The sequence below is a fragment of the Dasypus novemcinctus genome, chromosome 31 (genome assembly GCF_030445035.2).
Source record: "Dasypus novemcinctus isolate mDasNov1 chromosome 31, mDasNov1.1.hap2, whole genome shotgun sequence".
Taxonomy (NCBI): Eukaryota; Metazoa; Chordata; class Mammalia; order Cingulata; family Dasypodidae; genus Dasypus; species Dasypus novemcinctus.
Genome location: NC_080703.1, coordinates 19,030,804 through 19,054,373, shown reverse-complemented (window position 1 = coordinate 19,054,373; position 23,570 = coordinate 19,030,804). Strand labels below are relative to the sequence as shown.

General features: G+C 50.9%; 1 protein-coding gene across 1 annotated transcript in view; it reads left to right on the top strand.

Annotated features, from left to right (window-relative positions):
* CTDSPL (CTD small phosphatase like) overlaps positions 1–23,570 on the top strand; it is a 120,015-nt gene that overhangs the window by 89,972 nt on the left and 6,473 nt on the right. Inside the window, exons 3-7 of the mRNA XM_058290766.2 lie at positions 6,366–6,398; positions 12,648–12,749; positions 15,543–15,599; positions 19,231–19,323; positions 22,740–22,925. Of these exons, the coding sequence (XP_058146749.1) occupies positions 6,366–6,398; positions 12,648–12,749; positions 15,543–15,599; positions 19,231–19,323; positions 22,740–22,925 (471 nt within the window). The remainder of the gene's footprint in view (positions 1–6,365; positions 6,399–12,647; positions 12,750–15,542; positions 15,600–19,230; positions 19,324–22,739; positions 22,926–23,570) is intronic.

Sequence of the window (23,570 nt, the reverse complement as noted above, 5' to 3'; positions counted from 1 at the left end):
GAAATGCAAACTGAAACAATGAGATACCGTTTTCCATCTAGCAAATTGTCAGGTATTTTTAAAGATAATATTTGGATTTGACATGGAGGTAGCGGGAGGAAGGGAAGGGGAGGGCAGGAATTGGTTATACCTTTCTAGAGAGAAATTTGGCAATGTGACTTAAAAGCCTTAAGAATATACCTGCTTGTTGACCCAAGCAGTTCTATCATATGGACATAATTGTGGATGTGCGAAGATTTAAAACTAAGACACTATCTAGCATAGATTACAGGATTGCAGGATTGTGAGAAACCTCATGTTCAACAATAGGCAATTAGGTAAAAGAATTATAGAATAACCATACAATCAAATAGTATACAGCCACTGAAAATGATGTCTCATGAATATCGGTGACATAGGAACATGTTCACAATATATTATTTAGTTTTAAAAGGCAGTCTAAATTACACTGGATGAGTATATTTGTAAGTATGTGTATAGCCACACACATACATACAAAGCATTTACAGAAAAAAAAAGTGTGAAGTTATCTCAGAGTAGTGAAATACATATAGGATTTTCTCTCCTGTGCTTTTGTTTTAGAGGGGGAGGGCGGGGGAGAAGTTCCCGATTTTACTAAAATAAACTTAAATTACTTTTGTGATTAGAAAGTAAAGTTAATTTTAAAGTCACGTGGATAGAGAGAAGGGAGTAGGGAATTCTGGAAGGGTGAGAGCTTGAACACGTGGTCGGTGCCATTTAAATCCCTCCTCTGGGTAAACCCAGGTGGGTCCTGGTGAAGTTTGGCAAGCTCTTCTCGTGTCTCCAGGGGAGAGAGCAGGCCCAGAACTCCTACCCAGTGAGAAGCAGGGTCTTCACCAGCAGAGGAAAACGCTCGCCTCTCCCGAGTCCTATGACAGTCTTGAACGTTTGGTCCTATGCGGTGAAGCAGCCAGCAGGGGCCTGCGGGGGCCCTTTTGGGCTGTGGTCCTTGGAGGGTCTGCCTGGTCCCGCTGAGCCAGGAGGACCTGGGGGCGGCACTGGGGAGCTGAATTGCTGACAGTTCTTGTGGGCGGTGGTGTCCCTGGTGGGAGAAGGGCCTTCGTAGCCTCTTGGTTTGTCACGTGGGCTCTGCTGGGCTGTTCCAGCAGGACTCCTCGCAGGGCCTCCCAGGGCCCCCTGGGGAGCCACTGCCCACGGATCCCGAGGTCTGCGCAGGTGCTGAGGGAAGACACGCGGTTGTACAAGCCAAGTAAAAGGAGGCTCGAAAACTGAGAAGTCCATGTTGAAAACGGGAATGTGAGGCTCCTGCTGAGGTAAGCTCATGGACAAGACAGAAAAGAACGGAAACAGACAACTCAGGAAGTGAACATAGAGCACAAAAGTAACTTTTGGAACTAAAAAAAAACACATGATTTCTAAATATAAAAATTCATTGAAGGAGAATGAGAATGGTCACTGCTGAGAACTTTCTGGAAAAGCAAGTAGAAGAGATGTCCTAAAATACAAACCAGAAACACAGAGATTATAATTGTGAGGGAGGGAAAGAGGCATGCAGATAATAGGAGTTCTGGAAAGAGAAAGAGTAAGAGAAGAAATTTTCTCTGAGCTGAAAAAGAGCTTGAGTCTGCAGATTGAAAGGGCCTTACCACATCTACAGCAGGGTGGATGGTGGAGGAGCATAGGCCTAGATAGGCTGTTGAAATTTTGAAATTTAAGGAAAAAGAAAATCTTGCAAGCTACCAGAACAAGTTATTTTCAAAGAAAAGAGAAGTATAGTAGTATTAGATTTCTCATCAGCAACACTAAAAGCTATAAAACAATGCAAAAAAATTGTTTACAGGCTATTGAAAGAAAAGAAATACAAGCAGAAAATGCCATATGTGACTGAGATATCATTTATTTATTGAGGGAAGAAAGACACATAATGACTCAGAGAATGGGGGGAAAAAAAATCAAGGTGAGATTGATAATCAGTTATATGATGCAATTATAGAAAATATAGGAATAAATATGACTGTTAGGAATAGAACCATAACAAGGAGCCAACTAGATTGAAAAGTAGATTCTTAAAATTCATTGAGGGAGAAAAGGTAAACAAACAGAAGAAGCCATCAAAATTAAGGAAAGGGAAAAAGAACAATAACAGATAATAGTAAATAGAGCTAAAGGTGCAGGAATAAAACCAAATTTAATGAACCAAATTTCCCCTAACGAAAGACTGAGACTATCAGATTGGCTTGGCAAATTTATCTGTATGCTGTTTTTGAAAATATATCTGCATCAAACAGGAATGATTTTGCCAGTATATAAAACCAACAAACAATGATTTAAACAAATAGGAGATTGTTGTACTCACATAAAAAACCTGAGTCAAGCAATTGGTAAGATTGGTTTAAATAAAGGCCTAATGTACCATCAGAGACACAGAATTCTTCTGCCCCTCTGGCTGTCATCTTTCTGCACCACCATCCTTGGCATGTTTGCCTTAATCTTCACACTTGTTTTGTTTTTTAAGTTATCTCAAGGTCGCAAGCTTCAGCATCATATCCACATTTAAGGATAGAAGATGGGGAGGGGTCTCACTAGCCATGTCTGTCCCTCCTATGAAAGGAAAATGCTTTCACAGAAAACGTAGGAGACTTCTGCTCACATCTTAATGGCCAGAACTTTTCACGTGGCTACCCTCTAGCAGTAAGGGAGACTGGAAAGGGGAAGAATTCAGCTCAGCATATTCCTGACCTAAGCAAAATTGGAGTTCTTTTAGAAAAGAAGAAAAGAGGAATGACTATTGAGTAAATGTGTACTAGTCAGTATAGGTTCTGTTATGCTGCAGTAACAACCCCAAAACCTCACAGGCTTAAAGCAATAAAAGTTTATTTCTCATTCATGCTACATGGTATCATACATTGGCTCAGGTTTCTGCTCTTTGATACTGTCCAGTAGAAATATAATGTGAATCATCTATGTAATTTAAAATCTTCTAGTAGCCACATTTTAAAAAATAAAACAGATGAAATTAATTTTGTTAGTTCCCTTTTTTAATTTTTTTCCTTTGAACTTAATTTTAATAATGTTTTTATCTTATCAGATATAGCCAAAATATCATTTTTAACAGTAGCAAAAGTTATCAGAGAGAATTTATGTTCTTTTTATCTTACTATTTCTTCAATATCTGATAAGTCTCTTATACTTACAGCACATTTTAATTTGGACTAGGTGTATTTCATTTGTTCATTACCCACTTGTAACTAGTGGCTATGGTTTTGGAAGTGCCTAAATGGAATATTTATAGCCCTTTTCCTCGTTTCCATACCTATGTATATATAGCATCACTCTATATTATCCAATTTCATGGACTGAGGATGGCTCTATCTCTTTGCTTCTGTGATTGTCACAACAAGAAGAAGAGTATATGGCAAATATACACACTGGTTTTTAAAATTGTCATTTAGACAACACATCTCATTTCAGCGCACATTTTATTGTCCAAGGCAGATCATATGACTATACCAAACTTCAAGGGGCATGTGCTCATAAAGAAAACTGGAATTATTTGATGAACAGTGCCAGTGGCTATCACAGCGGCCAACGAATAGTTCCTGACACAAACCCTAACATCAAGTGATAAAGGATAAAGGAAGGTGGAAAATAAAGAAATGGGCAAAAACATACAAGGCAAATCAAACAAAAAGAAAGCATTATTAGTATTAGACGAAGCAAAACTCAAGACCAAATGCATTAAACATCAGAGATAAAGAGGGACATTTTGTAATTAGAAATAGGATAATACATAAAGATAAATAATAGCCATAGGCTTTTATGTACCCTTCAACAGTGCAGCCAAAGACATAGAAGAAAACTGTTTAAACATGAAACAAATAGCATAGAGAAATCATTGTTTGGTAGATTGTGGCAAATGTTATAAGATAAGAAAATGAAATGATTGGTATAAATATAGAAGAGATACAAAATCCGTCTAATTTGCAGGTGACATGATTGTTTACATAGAAAACCCAAACGACTCTATAAAAAAAGTATTAGAGTCAAAAGGTTTTGATATGGTGACTTGTGAATGAAAAAACATGCTGAGTTCCTGGATAGGAAGACTTCAAACTCACATGGAAGAAAAACTGTCTAGGAATAACTGAGAAACTTTGGGGAAAAAATAAAGAGGATTTGCCTTATATATTAAACTCCTCATTGGTGGAGATGCCTTCATTGGGATGAGGCTCTGCCGTCAGCCCTGGCCCACCCCAGATTCTGCTCGCTCCTCTCGGGCTCTCCTTCCACCCTCCCTCCTTCTGCCTAATACCCATCACTGGGGGCAGCCGCTGTGAGCGAAGGGAACCGTTAGTGTCCTGGGCAGATCTGAGCTCACCTGGAGGTGGTTTTCATTCATGAACTTCCTTAGAATAACGTTTATCAAAATGGGGCTCTCAGGTGACCCTAAGTAACTCGGAAGCAGGGTGATGCATCAGTAGCGTACCACTGGTGCTAATCAGCCTGTGAGACCAGACCCCAAAGGAGGAGCCCAAGTCGGCGTGGAGGCGCTCATTCCCAGAGGAGGGCCCTCGGCGCCTGGCACCCACCTCAGCGGGACGCACAGAACACAAGGGCAGCAGGCGCCAGGCCTGACCCCTGCCGCCGCCCGGTCCAGCCCGCCAGAGGAAGAGGGAGGGGTAGAGGGAATGGCACGGGCCCTCTGGGCGCTTCCATCCAGCACGTTTACTTTGCTCTGTGCAGTGAGGACTTGTAGCATTCTGTTTCTGTGTCTGACGCACCGGCCCGGGGTGGCACCCCCTGCCACTGTTACAGCCACAGTCTTTACCTGCAGGCCAGGTGCTGAAAGTAAAAGTGTCTGCAGCCCCTGGCTAGAGGCTGGGAGTCAGCACCCAGAAGACACCACTGGCAGAGGCCATGAGGGACCTCTAAGGGGGCGGACAAAGTAAAAGGGATTAGTTGACCCGCACCCAAATACGTGTACATCCCACTTATACCTACACATACATGTAACGCTGTGAAGCATCCTACAGTGCTCAGGCTAGCACCTCACAGCATAATTACCCAGCCCAAAAGGCCAGTCGTGCCGAGGCTGAGAAACTCTAGACTGACCTGGCGGGCTTTGGTTCAAATCTCCCCCCTTGGCAGTGACCCGCGCCTGGGAGCGGATACTGGGAAGAGTATTGTTGAAGAGCTTCTGAAATGAACTTGGCTGCACGGTTTCTTGGAAACTGGGGTTTGACTTGATTGGATTGCTTCGTGTTGGAGAGGAGCCCCTCTGCCTTGAACAGCAGCAGAGGCAGTTCAGAAACCTGGAGGCAAGCACCGAATCTCCTGAAAAAGGGAGGAGCCATTGGGAGCATCTCAGGAGGAAACAGGAGCTGGCGTTAGGCTGCAGAGGGGATGGCTAGGGACGGCAGAGCAGGAAGAGGTTGCCAAATGGCTCTTGGAGCTGGACCAGAACTCGAAAAGAGGACAGCCTCCACCCACGCCCACGGTCAGGCTTCACCCCCTCACGTGGGGTCCGCGTCTCCAGTGGCCCCCTTCAGTGAATATGGACACGTCTTCTTAAATCCTTCAGTGCGAGGCTCTCCCCAGCGCGTTTTCGTCTGAGGCTGCTTTTCATTGCCCCCGTCTTGCCATCAGAAGAAGAAGGAGGAAAGCTGGAAATGCCCAATGGCAATAAGCGTGTTCTTGTATTAGCTGTTCTTAGGTGAGGCTACAATGAAGTGTTGCTGTCTGCCGGGTTTGGAATGCTGGCACTCGGGGCCTGGATTTTCTCAACACCTCCTACCAATGCACGTTCTGCTGTCCTTAAAGGAGAGAGCCACCCACGCCTGGGACCTGGGAGGGGATTTCTCGCACCTTGCCTTGTCCCCTCTGCCCAGCCCTCCCCTGGAAGATGGTCTGGAGTCACCAGGGAGCTCCTTGCAATCTGGTGGTCTTGTCTTTCTTTCCTGCCCATTATATTGACTTGATCTTTTTAGGGGGACCCCTGCTTAAAGGAATTAACAAACCAGTTCTTAAGGGGAATCATGGAGCCAAGTAAAATACTGGTTTTCACTTTCATTTTTTAATTAAGGAATACATTCCTGGGAGGAGGGGAGGCACGATTTGAATAAGCACAGACTGTTAATCAGCCCCCAGAATCCAGCCGGGTTTGTCGGGGTGGGGGTGTCTGGGAGGAAGAAGCGAGCTCAGTGCCCTGAAAGCGGAGGCTGCGTCCTTCCTGCTCAGGAGCCTGTTCATTACCCACCACCGAGGTCTAGAGAGTGGGAGCTTGTGTGGCTGCTGTAATCTCAGAGTGCGCTGAAATTTCTTTTGAGAATGTCATCTACTACTCTTCAAACCTGACCATGATTGTTTTTTTTCTTTTTCCTCAGGGTGACCAGAGGCAGGTCATTCCCATACCAAGTGTATGTATATTTATCCAATTTTATTTAAACATTCATGTGGTATAAAGAAAGAAAAATGACTTTATCGTGTGGTATGAAAAAAAAAAAATGAAGCTATGTTCTAAACTGTGAGCAGCTGGTTCTGTACAGAAGCAGTTTCCTTTCCCAGGGACAGCGGGGCAGCCAGCATCTCTTAGCCACATTCGCACCTTTCCTTTCCCTCAACTGGTAATAAGCTGGGGTGGCTTGCCTCTCCCTGAGCCACAGGCTGGGGAGAGCCTCCTTTTGCCCAGACGCATTTCCCTGCAGCAGGGTCAGGCCCAGTGGAGGTGGGCTTCCCGGGTTGAGGTCCTGTAACCAGAACGGTGTTCTGACTTGGTCAAATGTCAGCAGCTTGGCTGAGGCTCTGGGATCATAGAAATCGCCCCAGTTGTGTTTCCTGAACCTGCAGCTCCCACCCCAGGGGCCTCAGCCCGGCTGTGCTAGAACTCTGCCCACCTGGCTGCTCCCTTACGCCACACCACGTCTACCTGCTGCCCTGGAATCCGGGGGAGCCTGCACCAGGGTGCCACCCAGTGCGCACCTAGACCATGACTTCTGGTCCCGTTTCCAAGCCAGGCCAGCCCCCACTCAGCCGCCCGCTGTCCCCACTGCTCCTCCCTCTTCCTCTGCTCTGCCGGGAGAGCCGTTCAGCAAGAAGCAAACCAGAGGCTCTCTTTTGGGAACTGCTGGCTAGCAGGTCCAGAGATCCGCATCAAAGAAGGCCTTTCAGACAGTCCTTTGTTCTTAGAGAAGGAGCTAGTTTTCCAGGAATGTCCCTAAATTGGTATTGTAGTCTATAAAGATTATCTGATTCAAATTGTTCACCTCTTTCCTTGGACTTTTTCCACATATTTGCTGGGAACATCCAAGAGACACAGCCATTTTTGAGAGGAGTGGATATCATTAGCACAGATCGAGTCCAGAGACTTTAATGGGTATCACATAAATTGCCCCAAAAGTTTTCAATAATTTCATTTTTCTCAAAAGGCTCCCCATTGATTAACAAGCTGCCTGTGTTTGTGGAGTGACTCTGACTTCTGCAGCATGCCAGGGGTGTTAGGCTTTGTTGGGAAAGTGACTCTGATGAAAAATATTGATTAAGCAGCTTGACTTCTTAGCCAGTGTTTGAGGGAGATACGTAGTAGGATAAATACCAGAGGTCTTTCTTTCACACTTCATACAAAGTGGTTTCATCTGATGTTTTTCCTGGAAAGTTGCCTCCATTTAACAGGTCCAGGTGGCATCCATCCCTGCTCTACCAGTACCACTAGTACCTAATTTACAGCTGTCTGTAAAGTTAAGTGTGCTGAAGCAAAGCATTTGTCAGTGTAAAACCCCTTGGATGAAGCTCTCGACTCAACCAGATACAGAATCCCAAAATGAAATAGCCCAGGGGAAGAAGGCTCCTTGTGTAACTTAGCCCAGTGTTAGATCAGTAAACTGCTGTCTCCTGCGCATGAAACACTGAGTGGTGCTTTGTGAATCTTAGGAACATCTTGCAGAAAAACGGAGCCTAGCTCAGTCAGTCTACATCTTTGAACGATATTCTCCAGGAAAGCGGTTCCACTGCTGGGCACCATGTGGCCTCCACAGCCTACTGGGTGTGCAGCACTGAACCCAAATCCACCTTGGGGCCAGCTCAGTCCTGAGATTCAAGCCTGGGGAGCCCCGGCAGATCTGCACCCACCTGCCAGGGCCCCCGGCATTTAAGCAGAGTGGGCTTTTCCTTTCTGGGCCACAGGAGGTACTGGGTGCTAGGAGCCCCTGAGGGTGTGGGGAGCTGCCCAAAGGACCAGAAAGCCAGTCCTGTCCCAAGCTTCCAAATAAGGTCCCACAATCTCCTGAAAGTTTTCTCCATGCCCTGGAGAACAAGGCTGCAGGCTTCTGAGACTGGATGCCCAGAGCAGCTGCAGCTGGCATTCCCCATCTGTGTTGTACCTCACCCCCTTTTTTTTAAATCATAACTGTTCTGTTTATTTGTACAGATTCAGTCTTCTAATTTTTTACTAAACAATAATTCAAGGTCATGTTAAAGATTAAAATATAAAGAAAAACTACCCCAACCCAGTCCCATTTCCAAGAATAACCTCTTTCAGTAATTGTTGTGTATCTTTCCAGAAATTTTCTAGACATACACAAGCAAATTTACAGCCATGAAATGAGATTATATTCTTCCCACCTTTCTGCAAATTGTTCTTTGCCTTTAACAAGATACCTTGTTAAATCTACCTCATTGTTTTATGTCGCTGATGGCCTTTACTTTGTTTCCAGATCTTCACTATGAATATTCTTATACATGTGTGTTTGTGGACTTGTGTGATAGTGTCCCTGTGATCAGTTCCTAATCATGAAAATGCTACGTCAAAGGATGTATTTTACATTTCTGATAGATTAAAGTCAAATTGTTTCTCAAAAACCTGTCCTAATTTACATTCCCACCAAAAGTGTGTGAGATTGCCTCATTCTGTTTTAAAACAGTTATCAAATGTTTCAATCTTCGCTACTCTGGAAGTAAAGAATGGTATCTATTTATTGCTCTGATTTGCATTTCTTTATTTATGAAAGAGTATGAACATCTTTTCACAAGTATTGGCCATATGTCTTCCTTACTATTCCTTTCTTCCAATTTTTATACTGTGTTGTTTTTCTTTTTGAATTTCACAGAAATTAGGGCTTTTCCCTAAATTTATAATTTATGGCTTTTAACCTTGTTTATAGCCATTTTGGCAGAAATTTTTGATTTTTATATAGGAAAAATTTTAATTGTGTATAGGAAAATGTATGAATCTCCTTTATGATTCCTGCATTTTTTTCTCCTACTTAGAAAGATCTCCCCTTTGGATGACTGGGCCCATATTTTTTTTCTAGAATTTTAGTGGTTTCATTATCACATTTAAACCTTTAATCCATCTGAAATTTATTTTGGCATAAGGCATTAAGAAACAATACAGCCCTATTTCTTTTTGCAAATGGCTGGCCAGTTGTCCCCACACCATTTATTGAGTAATTCATCTTTTCACACCTATTGGAAATAATATCTTTATCTGGACCTGATATTGGCATTCCATTTAGTGACCCCTGACTCCCAACTATGGACTAGAAATTTGGGGCCCTCCATACAGCTCATTGGGAGGCTTCATGGGCTGTTTGACAAAAGTCAAACATTGAAAGGTAGAGAAAAGATGCAGAGGGACAAAAGGTTTAAGATCCCACAGAAGTTTGGGTGGTCATGGCTTGAAGTGAACACTTGAAATCTTTGACCCCAGGAAGGGATGCTTTTGGGGCAGTGACCCAAATCCCACCACCCCACACTCTTGCTTGTGTCACACACATGCTCACAAACACATGTCGCCAAGCCCATCAAAATGCTGAAAGTGTGAAGAAGAAATTTGTTCTCTAAGTTATGTTTCTATGCTGCTTGCAGAGAAGGGCTTTTAATAAGCAGCAGTACACTTCTTTCCACCAAAATTTTATAGAGCGTAGAAGCAGAACAACTGCTCTAGTGCAAGCCAGACTGGAGTTTTCCTTGCTCCTTTCCTGCGGTGGGCCCTGAAATGTCTGCCCTAAACGCTGAGGCTTGGGGGACGCGTGGGGTGGGCACACCGAAGGAAACAGCCTGACAGTTGGCTGTTGGCGGCTCCCAGTTCACTGCCAGGGGCAGGACGTTTCAGATCAGGGTGGCAAGCCGCGCTCCTTCCCCATCCCCCCACACACACGTACCCTCCTGCCCCCGGTTCCCAGCCTGTCCCCCATCTCTCTAGCAATACCCTCTGCGTGCTTTTGGAGAAAGTTCTATAGGAAAGGCCCTTCTTGCTATAACTGGTGTTTCTCTTGTTCTTAGCTTTAGGAAGGCCTGAGAGAAAATTAACTAAAATCATTTTTAGTTGATGATACTGATATCCCCTGAACAGACTCGTTGCATGGTCCAAGGACACAGCTGTCCAGAAGAATTCTTAGGCATGGGCTGAAGAATTGGCCAAGCTCACAGAGAAGCTGCGTGCGTGAGGCAGTGGCGGGGGATTAAGGAAACGGCCCTAGCCCGCTGCCACCCAGCCTGGCCTTGCTCTCCGCAGCCCGGTGTGGAAGCAGTAGCCTGCTCCAGAGAATCTTCCCCTTCTCCCTCTTTTCTCGCTGAGAATAGCAGGAAGGCTTTTTACTTACTGTTAACTCAGAATGCTTGTCACATGTGGGTTAAATATGCTAAGAAAGTAATTTTTATGCCTTGGGTTTGGAAAATAACAGCCATTTTTGGCAGAACTTTGATGTTTTCAGATAGGCTAGGCATAGAATTTCTAGATCCTTATTTTCCAGGCCAGCAATTACATAAAGTAACAGTGTTGTTTTTGGAGCATATAAACACATCGGGAAAGAACAGGACAAAATACAGACTAAACTAAAACCAGGGGACATCTAGGGAAAGGAGAGGACACAGGAAAAGGAGTGGTTGTGTTTTACTCCTATGTCTATACTATTTACAATGAGAACGTGCTTTTATTACATAATTGTGTAATAAAAGTAAAACAAATTTTATTCTGATTACTAAGACGCTTTCCTCTATGGCCCAAACAGAAATAGCCCAAACCCTCTCTATTATGTTCGCTTGTAGAACTCCTCACACCCTGCCTTTTAACAAAACTTGTCCTTGTGAGTTTATTTGTACTAGCCTGCTAACTCATTGATTTGTAATCACAATCCAAATTCCTTGCCTTCTATAAGGCACATCTCTTCTCTGTGCTAAAGGGTGAGGAAAGGCTGCTTGGCAAGCCTTAATTAGATCTCAGGGAGTTGGAAGGCCTTAAAGCCTCTTCCTTCTGGTTGATGTCAGAAAGGGCGGAACACCCGTGCTTGCTAGAGAGCCCTTGCCGAGTTAGAAATGCCGGTGTTCCCACGTGTAGCCTCTTCGGGGTCAGCGCTCCGCCTTTGCTCCCTGCCAAGATGGTCATTGGACTTGCAAATTTTCCTCACCTCTTATCTGCATGTATATCCACTATTGAACCAGCTAAGGTCCAAAATTAATTTAGGTCTTTGGCTAACATCCAGTTTAATTTTTAAAGAGAGAGAGTGAGGAAGAGAGGAAGGGAGGAAGGAAGAAAGGAAGGAGAAAGGCAGAAAGAAAATAGGAAGTATCTATTTAAAGGGGATTAGCTCTTGATTTCATTTTTATCTTGTTTTACTTTTATAATCTAAGTTGTCCATTCTTTAGTAGCTAGAAGGTGTGTTTTCTTGGGTTTTGTTTTGCATCACATATTGAACAGAGCTTGACCTTCTTGCAGAGCAGAAAATTAGCTAATTAACATTGGACTCTGAATATGCCATACAGTAAACTAAAATACTTCAGGTCATTTCTGGAATGAAGCAAGAGCCAAAGAAATAAATACCCTCAATCAAGAGCGAGGTTAGCTGAGGATATTTTATTAACTCTTTGTGACTGCTGTATCACAAGATTAGAGACAGCTACTATGAAGACATATCTCATAGCATGTAGATTAAAGTAGAGCTTCCAGAGACAGGGAATACAAGAATTAAAAATGCCACCTTGACTCAGTGTTATGCCTACTCTGGGGCCCAAGGCAAGGCACTGTACCAGGACCAGTTTGATTTCTGTCTCCTATCCTTGGGATCACTTTGGATTGCATTTTGCTGGTGGGTCTGAGTTTCTCATCACAACTGTGAAAATGTTAAGTCACCAAAAAACCCCAAAAGACTGTGGTTTCCAGCAAACCTCTAAAATGCATTTACATGCAACAATGAATTTCTGGCAAAATATGACTCCAGGAAATGGGCCTTTACGAGTTGGAGTAGATGTCATAATCAGGCACTCCTCCTTGTGTAGTCCATTTTGATAATAACAATAGCCACCCCGTATATGACAGACAGAGTGCTGAGCACTTTGTTTACTTCCATTATCACTGATAATGGCAGCCTTTCATAGTCGGGGTATTATTATCCCAAATTACAGCCAAGAAAATGATATTCAAATCCAGGTTTGCCTGGTGCCTAAGCCTAAGACCTCTTAATAACTATTCAGATAATGCTCTTTGGTAAAACTTGAATTGCAAACTAATTATTCCTGTTGTTCTTAATAAATTCCCACAGTATACTTGACCAGGCATTTAAATGTATTATTCTCATTTATAACCTCATTAACATAGTATAATACAATAATAAGGGAATTGGTTTGTCTTTTACATAAAAGTAATATATATTGCCTTTTTTTCCCCCCTTTAGCCACCAGCTAAATACCTCCTTCCAGAGGTGAAGGTGCTTGACTATGGAAAGAAATGTGTGGTCATTGATTTAGATGAAACATTGGTGCACAGTTCATTTAAGGTAATTTCGACATAAAAAAATAATCATTGGTCTTTGCGAGTCGAACACAATTGTGATGGAAAAGTAAAAATAAAGAGGATGCAGGCTCCTGGATGTTAGTATGTGACTTCACTGCTCTTGAAGAAATCCCAGTAACATTGCTCATTAACTCAGGTAAATATTAACCGAAGTAGCTGACTAGTCATATAATCACTTTGGAAAAGAAAACAGTGGATTGGTCGGTATTCCCGAGACCTCATTCTTACTTAGGAGATTGAGGTTTCCAACATTCCAACCCCTGGAGAAATACTTTTTAGGTGACACGAGGCAATCAGTGCACCCAGGACCCTGGTGTGTACTTGTCAAGGGAGCCCGGGGGCTGTATGTTTTATTGGGAGAGGCAGAGGAGGCACTATTGGACACTGCCAGGCAACCTGCTATCCTGGGGGTTTTCCCAGAGCAGTTCTGAAAGACGCCCCACTCGAACAATTTCAGCTTCTGAGTGGATCCAGCCATTCATTCGGACCATTTTCATGGCACGAGGTGCGGGAACCTTTTATGAGCCTCCCCCACGGAGGGCGCAGAACTGCGGTGGTGTCAAAGCGAGCGTCAGTCCGTCTTCCCACCACCTTCGTCCCTCACCACCTTCGCATCGGAAAAAATAGCAAAATACGAGTTATCAAAGCATTTCCAAGCAGGGACAGCTGCGGCTCCACTGTTGCAAAATGGGCTGACCATTTTCCACTTCTCGAAATAAATTGTTTACCAGAGGCACATGATGAAAACGTTTGGAAAGCGGGGCCGGGCGCGTCGGGGAGGAGAATCTGCGGTCTGGGGTTCTGGCGGTGTCGCCTTGAGTTTTTCCGGTGGTGGGCCGCTCCTCGGCCGCTTGGCCAGTTGAACCGCATTCCTCTTCTCCTCCCCAGCCAGCGGCTCCCCGGGGTCACACAGGAATGACACCGTATGTGTGTCCCACGGGAACCAGCCCTTCCCTGCTGGTTGTGGGGGAAGCACAAGAGCCGCAGGCGTGTGTCCTTGTGCCTGCTGCTCAGTGTCTGAGGCCTCCTGGTGGGGCAAGGCCAGGCAGCTGCCCTGGACGTCCTTGGGCGAGTGGCCGAGGGGCCACACTCACCTCCAGCCGGGAGGAGCGGCCTTGCCTGGCCCCTGGGGGCATGCGGGGAGCACCTCCGCCAGCAGCTCGCAGGCCCTTCCGGGCCAGGTCCCCTGGGTGTCCCCTCTGGGCTCTAGACAGCGCTGGGAGACTCTTCTCCCCCGGGGCGGGTGCTCGGCTGCTCAGGACTTTCCAGGTCACTCTCAAGGAAAGTCCCTCGGAGCAGGGGCCCAGTGCCTCGCAGCCTCATAGGCGCCCTCCCGGGTGGCTCTGGGTGCGCGGGCAGTGCTGGCCAGACCCCCCAAGGCTGCGGAGCATTTCTGCCTCCAGAGGCCGGGCCGTGGCAGCCCCTGTGCCTCCAGGGCCGCTCGGAGGGCCCCGACGCCACGGCTGATGGGGACAGCTTCACCCCATCTCTCCCCAGCCTGCCTCGTTTTACACGCAGGAGGTTCGGGGAATTTCAGACCCCTTGCGCATCTGTGCGCTGAGAGCCCCTTCCCCAGTTGGACAGGGCGCAGCCTTGCGCTCCACGCCGGGATCCCTGCTTTAGCAGAGGCTGCTACCTGCTGGGAGCCGGGGAAGGCTCTTCTCCTTTCCTATGCTCCGGGGACCAGTTTCACAATCTAACACCGCGGGAGAGTGGCTTCCTTCAGTCTGTATGTTTTAGCCTGATTTTCTGCATTTGGGTTGTGAAAGTATAAAATGTTGAAATCGTCTTTGGCCTCCAACCCTGAGAGTAAACAGACTGTGGCAGCGAGTCTCACGTGCTCTACTGAGCTCCCGGTGACCAGCCTAGGATCTGACGGTTCGGGCTTTTTTTCAGCTTCTGCATCAAAGCAGGCTACTTATGTGGTCGGTGACAGTGTGGCCAGACACTCCATAGCTGAGCTCCCCAGGGACCCCCACGCAGCCCCCTCCCTCTGTCCCCTCGCCGGCCCCTGGGGCTTGCAGGCTGGGCAGCCTTTCAGGCCTGTCCATTTGACTTAAATTTGTGGAATTCCATTTAGAATTGTGTCTTAAGTCCACCGCTGGGTTCTTCAGTGACTGCCGAAGCACCGTGTTTGGGTTTTAGATGTCGTAGATATTGCCAGGCGGTCATTTGAAGTACTCGGAAGTTTGTCTGAGGCGGTGGGCTGCGCAGAGCAGGGTGGGCTGCCACCCACAGGCAGGAGCCGGAGGGCCGGCTACAGGCCAGACCTGAAGTCACGGCTCCCAGGGCTGGTGGAGCCGGGGGAACCAGGCCTGGAGCGGCTGGTCTCGCCCCACGTGCCCTCGGCCCGGCTTGGGGTCTGCGCTGGGCGCTCCTGCACTTGGGGGTCTGGGGCCTGAGCCTTTTCCCAGGCCTGGCCCAGTCCTCTGGGCCCACTGAGCTGCCTCCCCCTAGCGGCCACTGGCGGCTCCGCAGGGCTCTGGGTCTCCCAGCAGCCCCATCTGGCCAGGCCACCCTTTGATGGAGAAGCAAGGCAGGTGCTGAAGAGTTTGGGCCAAGATGCTGAAATTGTGATGCTGTGCAGGCCAGAAAATAATGTGTGCTTTCTGCTTGTGCTTATTTTAAGGAACCAAGGCATGCTTCAACATCCTTCTCCTGAACTCTTTTTTTCCGATTATCAAAACATTGGTCCAGGCAAGCTTTTTTCTTGCTAAAATTTCCAATTGCGTTTTGTTCTTTCGGACATATTAATTACGGTTTCTTTTCTCTCTAGCCTATTAGTAATGCCGATTTTATTGTTCCGGTTGAAATTGATGGAACTATACATCAGGTAAGCAGTCAAAGCTAAATCTGAGTTTCAATTCGCCTTTTTAGTAGTTACCTTCCATATAACTTTATTTCTAAATTCCCATTTCAGTACTAAGTTTGTTTGTACTTTGTGTAATAAGTACAATGGTTTTCTGCTTTTTTCCACTCGGGTGATTTATTTTATCTTGAGTTTATAAGGAAAGCTAAAATCTACTTGTAAATATTAGATGTGGTTACAAGTTCAAATAATGCTTTGATTTGATACAGGTTTTTTTGTTTGTTTGTTTTTTTTAAAGATTTATTTATTTATTTAATTTCCCCCCCTCCCCTGGTTGTCTGTTCTTGGTGTCTATTTGCTGCGTCTTGTTCTTTGTCCGCTTCTGTTGTCGTCAGCGGCACGGGAAGTGTGGGCAGTGCCATTCCTGGCCAGGCTGCTCTTTCTTTTCATGCTGGGCGGCTTTCCTCACGGGTGCACTCCTTGCGCGTGGGGCTCCCCCACGCGGGGGACACCCCTGCGTGGCACGGCACTCCCTGCGCGCATCAGCGCTGCGCATGGCCAGCTCCACACGGGTCAAGGAGGCCCGGGGTTTGAACCGCAGACCTCCCATATGGTAGACGGACGCCCTAACCACTGGGCCAAAGTCCGTTTCCCTTGATACAGGTTTTTAGAAGTTTTAGTATTCCCCACTGGCCCAGCTTGATGTTCTAATTAACTTCCTCGTGTAATTGCTTTCCCCACTCTCCTAGCAGGCCACGGGAAAATGCGACAGGTCACCTGTTCCTGGTAGATTCCTGGGGAAAAAACGTGTCCATTTTATTGGCAGCTGCTCCAGGCTGATGTTGCCACTCCTGCATGGTTTTCTCCAGTGACTCTTGAGCAAAAAAGGGGAGGTGGGGGTGAGGCTGCTGTGAGCGACGATGTCACAGGCAGTTGGCCTGCATCTTACTTAGTTCATTCTGAATTTTTTTCTTTTCCTTATCAGCCTGACGCTTCTCTGCAAATAACTTCATTTATGAACATATTGGAAACATTGTAGGAAAAATAGCCTTGGGGTTGAAGAGTGGGAGAACTTTTGTCAGGTTTTCCACAGGAATAATCTGACCATCTTCCTTCTCAGCTCCAAGATCTTAAAAGGGAGCGAATCTGGCCTGACGTGGTTAGAACCTGGCAAGGAAAAGCTCTCTTGGTACTTGAGCCACAACGGGATATCTTTCCTTCGTGGTAGTCTCACTTTGGCTCTCGCATTTGGAGTGTCAGATCCAGCAAGGCCTTGGGTATCAGCCGGTCCAGCTGCCTCAGTGTCCAGGTGGAGAAACTGAGGCTCAGCCTGGGAAAGGGGTTGGGTCCAGGCCACACAGGGAGAAGAGTTAAAGCGAGAGTCTCCTGCCTCTTGGCCCCGGGCTCATTTCCTGATTCAGGAGCCCCCCCCCCCCTTCCTCTGTGCTTGCCTTCTCTCCTCTTCTTCAGAAGGCCCGGCCAGGGAGCAGTCTCTGGGGCGTGTCCCTAGCATCTCCCCACGTCACGCTTTTAAAAGCCACCAGGGAGCCACAATGACAGGCATTCAGGCATTTCACATTTGCACAAGCAGCAGTGGGATTAACTCAGCCTCTGGGAAGCGGTTAAGGCTCCTGCGTTTATACATTGATTATCTCGGCTCCTGCTACAAAGTGCTCTCAGTGAGACAGGCTGCCTGATGGCATGGCAAGACTTGGGAGAGAAGTTCCTCCTTGGCACCACGTGGCTGTGAGCAGGACCCCGGGCCCTGCGGGCCGCAGCTGGCCTGTTCTCGCGTGGACCGCCCCAGCCCTCCCCGCTTCCTCCTGACGGTGCCGTGATTCCCGGGGCAGTAGGGACCCGGAGCTGGGGGCCAGAAACTCCTCCTCTCGAGGGAACGAAGCCGGAGGAGCCCTGGTGAAGGCCGTGGCCTCGTTCAAGTAATCCAGGATAGGCTGTGCAGGACCCAACGGGCCTATTCTCGGTTACTTGCACGGGGACGCGAGCCTGCACGCCGGCAGCCGGGCCCGGGGCCCTCCTCTCCGCCAGAGGCACGAGCACCAGAGTTCCCAAGCCTGTCCCCTGCCCCTGGCACGTAGCCTAACTTGCTTTCCAGCCTCACTTCCGGGGAGCGCTCGCAGAGGGCCTCGGGCCACACTGTTCGTGCTCAGCTCCTCCGCCGCCACGTCTTGAGGGCTGCGGGCACCGAGGAGACGTGGGCAAAGCGTGGCCGCGGCAGCCGCGCACCCTGCCCTCGGTCTCCTCTCTCGCCTCCCAGCCTCTCAGTGCCACGTTGTCACCCACCCCCAGGCCCCTCGTTCTTTCGATCTGCCTTGAATCTCCCGCAAAGTCCTGGCTCTCCGCAGAGCCTGCTTCTAGCAGGCCAGCACAGAAAATGCCTTGGTCCTGCTTAGACTCTCTCAGCCGGCAGCGCGGCCTCCACGTGGTGCCTGGCCACCTGCGGGACGACATCCCACGAGCTCCATCTGCCCTTCAGGGCACTTTGCATCTCCCGCAGCCTGCCCCTCACACTGCATCTTCCTGTCTTCTGTCACTTGCCTCTGAAGAGCTGGTCTCACAGGGCTCTGGCCATTCTCTACCACTCCGAGTATTTTCAGGCCTCAGGGCCTCAGGCTTATGCTGTTTCCTCTGCATGGAGCTCACCTCTCATCCGAATGGGCCGGGCGAACTCCTGTTCATCCTTCAAAGCCTAGGCCAAATGTTACCTTCTGTGAGTCTCTTATTAACTGTCCTTCATTTATCCCTCTATTGTGGCTTTTACTGCACTGGGTTTACTTTTGTCTATTTTTGCTGTGTCTGCTCTAGACTGCGAGCTCGTTGAGGGCAGGGCCTGTGTTTCATTCGTCTTTGTAACTGCTGCAGACTGAGCACAGAGCTGCGGCTCGGGAAATATGAATTGAATTGGATCTTAACAGGTTTGAATCCTTTTGGTGACTTGCCCAGGATCAGATGGAATTTATTCAAGTGGCCACGAGTCCTTCCCTCTTCCCCTTGCTCTCTCTTCTCCCACAAGCTTTGCGCTCACGCCCACCCCGCTGCTTGTTTCCCAGGTTCCTCCGGGCTCCGCCGTCAGGAGCCCCTGGCGGCTAAGCCTGTCTTCCTTACAGCCGCACCCCGGCCTGGCCTGGCCAAGAGGGCGCCAAGGGCACAGTCCTTGGGCAAGACCGCTCAGCTCCGCGCTGCTCGGAGGCCCCAGCGGTGGCCTGTTCCTGGGCCTGGGAGTAGCTGGCGTGGCATGCCCTGAAAGGCTGTTTGGGTGCCACGTTCAGGCGCGGCCGCCTCTGGTGTCGAGCGGAGCTGGGCCTGCTGCACTTCAGCCCAGGCCTCCCGAGCTCGGGAGGTGGCGGCAGAGGCCCAGCCCCAGGCCTGCTGGACAGGACTCCAAAACGGCCCGACCCAGGGCAGGTGCCGAGAGACCGTGTGAAGCAGAGGGGCCAGCCCTTCCTCTCCCAGGCCGGGAAAAGCCTCGAGCCCGTCGCCAGCTCCCCTTTTCCTTGGGAGGGGCGTCCGCGTCACGCTCAGCCCGGGAGCCGCCGTCTGAAGAGGCGCGTCCCCTGCAGACCTGGGGCAGGCGGCAGGAGCCCTCTGGAAAGCGGGCCCTGGCGGTCCCCGGCAGCGTGTCGTCCTGCCGTTGCAGGTGTACGTGCTGAAACGGCCCCACGTGGACGAGTTCCTGCAGAGGATGGGACAGCTCTTCGAGTGCGTGCTCTTCACCGCCAGCCTGGCCAAGGTGGGTCCCACCCCCAGCCCTCGGCCCCCACCCACTCGCCATCGAGCAGCCTCTCGCTCGGGTGGGGGAAGCTGTTCCTATGGCGACAGCTTCCCACCCCAGATGGGATGGAGGCAGGCCGGGTGCCAGCCTGAGAGGCTTCTTGGTCGCCATGGCGACAGGAGGCTGGAGAACAAACGCTCCCTGAAGTCTCTGCACACAGCAGCCTGATGCCGAGCTGTCCCCGGCCAGGAAGTCACAGATGGGTCGAGCGTGGCCGAGAAGGGGCAGCTGCGTGCGGCAGACGTAGGTGCACCTGCGTTCAGCAGCTGGAAGCCAGGTGCCGGGGGAGAGACGAGGGCTGGAAATCCCCCTGCGGGCACGGGCTGAATGACAGTTCCGGCTTTGCCCCGATGAGCCCCGGGATCTCGGGCAAGTTGTTTCACCCCCCCAGGCTCAGTTTCTCCTTCTGTAAATCGGGGGTCATTCCGTCTGCCTCGTGGGGTAGATCAGATGAAATAACACACGTCCAGGGCTGAACCCGGTGCCTGACTCGCACTGGGCAAGTAGCCAGGGAGCACTTGCTGCGTCCCGTATACTGCGTGGGCACTGCCCTGCGGACGCCTCGTGTTCATTCTTTGTCGTCTTAATTGTTAGTGGCGGGCGAGCCCTTCAGGCATGTTGTGGTCCCGTAGCTCGGCAGGAATCTGACCCAGTATCTGCACTGACTCTGTGTGACCAACTGGGATGGCTCCTTTGCCGAGTCCCGTTGTTTAGGGAAACCAGCAGGGCCACAGGCCCCCCGATGTGGCTCTGTCTCCCCTTTTCACGGGTGGGGGAGGTTCCTGTGCTCTGGGCAGTGGCTGGGCCTTGCCGTGACCAGGCCTCCAGTCCTGGCTCTGAGGAGTCCAGCACCGTCACCCGTTGGCTCCCTGCGCACCCCGGGGACCCCGAAGGCTTCCCAGGCAAGCCCCATGGGGCGCGGGTTAGCCCTCGGCCTGTCCCTGCGTGGCTCCGTCTGGCGCCCTGGTACCCAGGCTCCCCTCTTCTCGGCCTCTGGGAGACTCCGCGCGGGGCCCCAGACCCCTGCCGCGCTGGCCCGGTCCCTCCCTCTGTGACGACGACGGGCCACCACTCCCAGCCTCAGGCCGGCCCCGGTGGCAGGAGCCAGCAGAGCACATCCAAAACCGGGGCCCTGTGTTTGCATTGTACGAACAGCGCGTGGCATCGGGGAAAGCACATCTTCCCCAGCAGGTGATGAACGGGACCAAGGCTAATTGTGTCCGCAGTGTCGATGGTGCTTCTGACAGGGCCCCGGGCGGCCGGGGAGCCTGAAGTCATAACCAGAGAAATAGCAGGCAGGGAGGCTGTCGGCGCTGGGGGCTGAGCAGCAGTCTTCCTAGGGTAAGATGGGAAGTACCCTCGGCTCATGCCCAGCACTAGCCCGTCAGGGTTGAGGCCCGCCCCCCGGACGCCTCCATCTGCCTCCCCATCCGCCCCTCCACCTGCCCCCCCGTCTGCCCGTCCATCTGTCTCTCCGCCCTTCCTCTCACTGCTCCTCCAGGCTGGCCGAGCCAGAGCCGCTCCCAAATGCGGCCTTCCACCCTCTCCTCCCCTGTGGAGTTGTTCTGCCGACAAGGGGTCCATTCCCCAGCCCTTGGCCCTTGGCCCTGGCTTCCGTCCCCAGGCAGCAGCACTGGTGCCGCGGGCCTCCCTGCACCCTGCCCAGGGGGCCTACAGGAGCCTCCGGGTGCTGCAGGAGCCCCCCAGTATCTGCTCCTACGTCCAACAACCCTTCCTCTGTTCACTCATCCGACAGGTATTTCCTTAGTACCTTCTGAGCATCAGGCACTGTACTGGGCCCTGGGATTGAACAGAGAACAGACAGACAGAGGCCCGCCCTCCACGTCCATTTCTGGGTCCCAGGCCTTAGATGCTCTGGAAGGACGCGTGCTCTCCCAGGGTTAATGGTGAGAGTGAAGACTCGTCGCTCCCCATCTAGGGTCGGCCCCTCATAGCCCTCCCACGTGGCGCCTTGGCTGCTGGTCTCACCCGCAGGAAACCACAGTGCCCCCCGCCCGCACCCCACGGGGCCGGTGGGAAACACCCTTGCCCGGGCTCGGCCTCGCCCGGATGTCCTTGGCGAGGGCAGGAGCCCCGTGGAGCCGGAGCTGCTTGCTGCCCGTGGCCCTGCGCCCGTGGCTGTGCCAGCTTCTGCTCTGTGCTCGGGCTGCCGTGCACGCTGCTGCCGGCCCTCCTGCCACCACCAGCCCCGGGCGTGCGCCGCTCCCCGGCAGGGTCCCGCGGCCCCCAGTGACCCCTGGCTGGGCCGCCCCCTCCTGGTGCTGAGGCCTGGCTCACGTCAGCCTGGGAACTGCCATTCTGTTGCCCCCAGGCTCCTCCATTCAGGGTGGCCCCCCTCACGTGGACATCTTCACTTATAGGGGTTTTCTCTTGGAGAGCTCTTAATTTATTTACCCAGTTCGTCCCGCTTTAGGGAAATCCCCCCGTTCCTGAGAGGGCCACGCAGGATGAGCTGGTCTCAGATCCCCCCGTAAACTCCCCAGGCTCCCTGTAAGTGGGAGTCCCGATGCCAGAGTGCCGCCGGGGGCCGCGTGGCCCTCACGCCACACAGACAGGATCTGGGGTCTGCTTTCCGGCGGGCTTCGCTCGCGGGGGCACTGGGGGTGCAGTGCTGAGCCCGGCAGGCCAGGCCCAGGCCCTGACAGAACAGCCCACGCGGCGGCGAGCTCTTTGAAGGACGTTAGCTTAGGCGAGGGAGAGCACCCAGGAAGGAAGGCGGGTCCTGGACGGGTGGTAAGGGGAGCCGAGGAAAAGCGGGGAGCAGGTGGAGGGAGACGGTCGTGTAGGGAGCTGGGCAGAGAGCGTTCTGGCCGTGACCCAGCAAGTGTGGCCGAAGCGGGCCAAGACAAAGCGGAGCAGCGGGCAATGGTCAGGCCACCGCAACTGTGCGGGACACCGCGGCAAGGAGCGTGGCTCTGTCCCACGTGCCGTGGGTGGGCAGCGCAGAGTTTTAAGGAGAGGAGTGACACGAGCTGGGCCCTGCGAGCTGCGAGATGAATGGGCTGGAAACTAAGCCCTAAGGAAGAGGGAGGCTCAGGGAGACTCCAAGCAGCCGTCCCGGGCTGGTGACGCTCGGGCCGGGGCAGTATCAGAGAGAGACGCAGGTAGACTTGGGGTATTTTTGGAGATGGAGCTGACAAGAATTTCTGATGGATGCGATGTGAGAAATGCGAGCGGTGGAAGCATCCAGTGCTGACCTACGTCGAAGGAGTGAAAAATAACCAGGCTCCCCAAGTAGCTCCGATGACGTAAATCCCTGTTTTGGGAGAGTCGCCCGGTGCTTGCGGCAGTAGGTCAGGGCCTCTGGGCGTCCGTAGCCGCCACCCGCCTTCACTGCGACGCCTGCTTTGCAGTACGCAGACCCCGTGGCGGACCTGCTGGACCGCTGGGGTGTGTTCCGGGCCCGGCTCTTCAGGGAATCGTGCGTCTTCCACCGGGGGAACTACGTGAAGGACCTGAGTCGCCTGGGACGGGAGCTGAGCAAAGTCATCATCGTGGACAACTCGCCCGCCTCGTACATCTTCCATCCCGAGAATGCAGTAAGTAGCCCCGAGAAGGAGGCGGGGCTCTGTCTGAGCCCTCGCTCCCGCGGCCACGTGCCACTTCTGTAGCACCCGCAGAAGAAGGTGGCTCTGTGGCTTGGCTCCGAGTGCACCTTGGGGACCCTGACTGCCTCTTGACAGTTGTGTGACGCTGACCGAGCTGGGTAACCCCCCGAGCCTCAGGCATCTCACCTGTTGGGGGCGCGGTGGACGTGCTGATCCCGTCAGGTTTTGGGGGATGCGATGAGGCATTCCAGGAGAAGTTCTTGGAACGTGCTTGGGAAGGGATGTGTCTTCCCAGCACGTTGGTGCTGCTGCTGGGAAGGGGTCCGTCTGTCTAACCCCGTGCAGCTGCCGGCTGCCCGGGGCATCGTGACCCCTGGAGCCTGGGGAGCCTGAGTGACTTCTTCAACAGGGATGTCCTTTATTTTGTTTTATTTTTTTTTAAGATTTTTTTTCTCTCCCCTCCCCCCTGCTCCTGTTGTCTGTTCTCTGTGTCCATTCGCTGTGTTTTCTTCTGTGTCCACTTGCATTCTTGTTAGCGGCACCGGGAATCTGTCTCTCTTTGTTGCGTCATCTTGTTGTGTCAGCTCTCCGTGTGTGCGGCGCCATTCCTAGGCAGGCTGCACTTTCTTTCGCGCT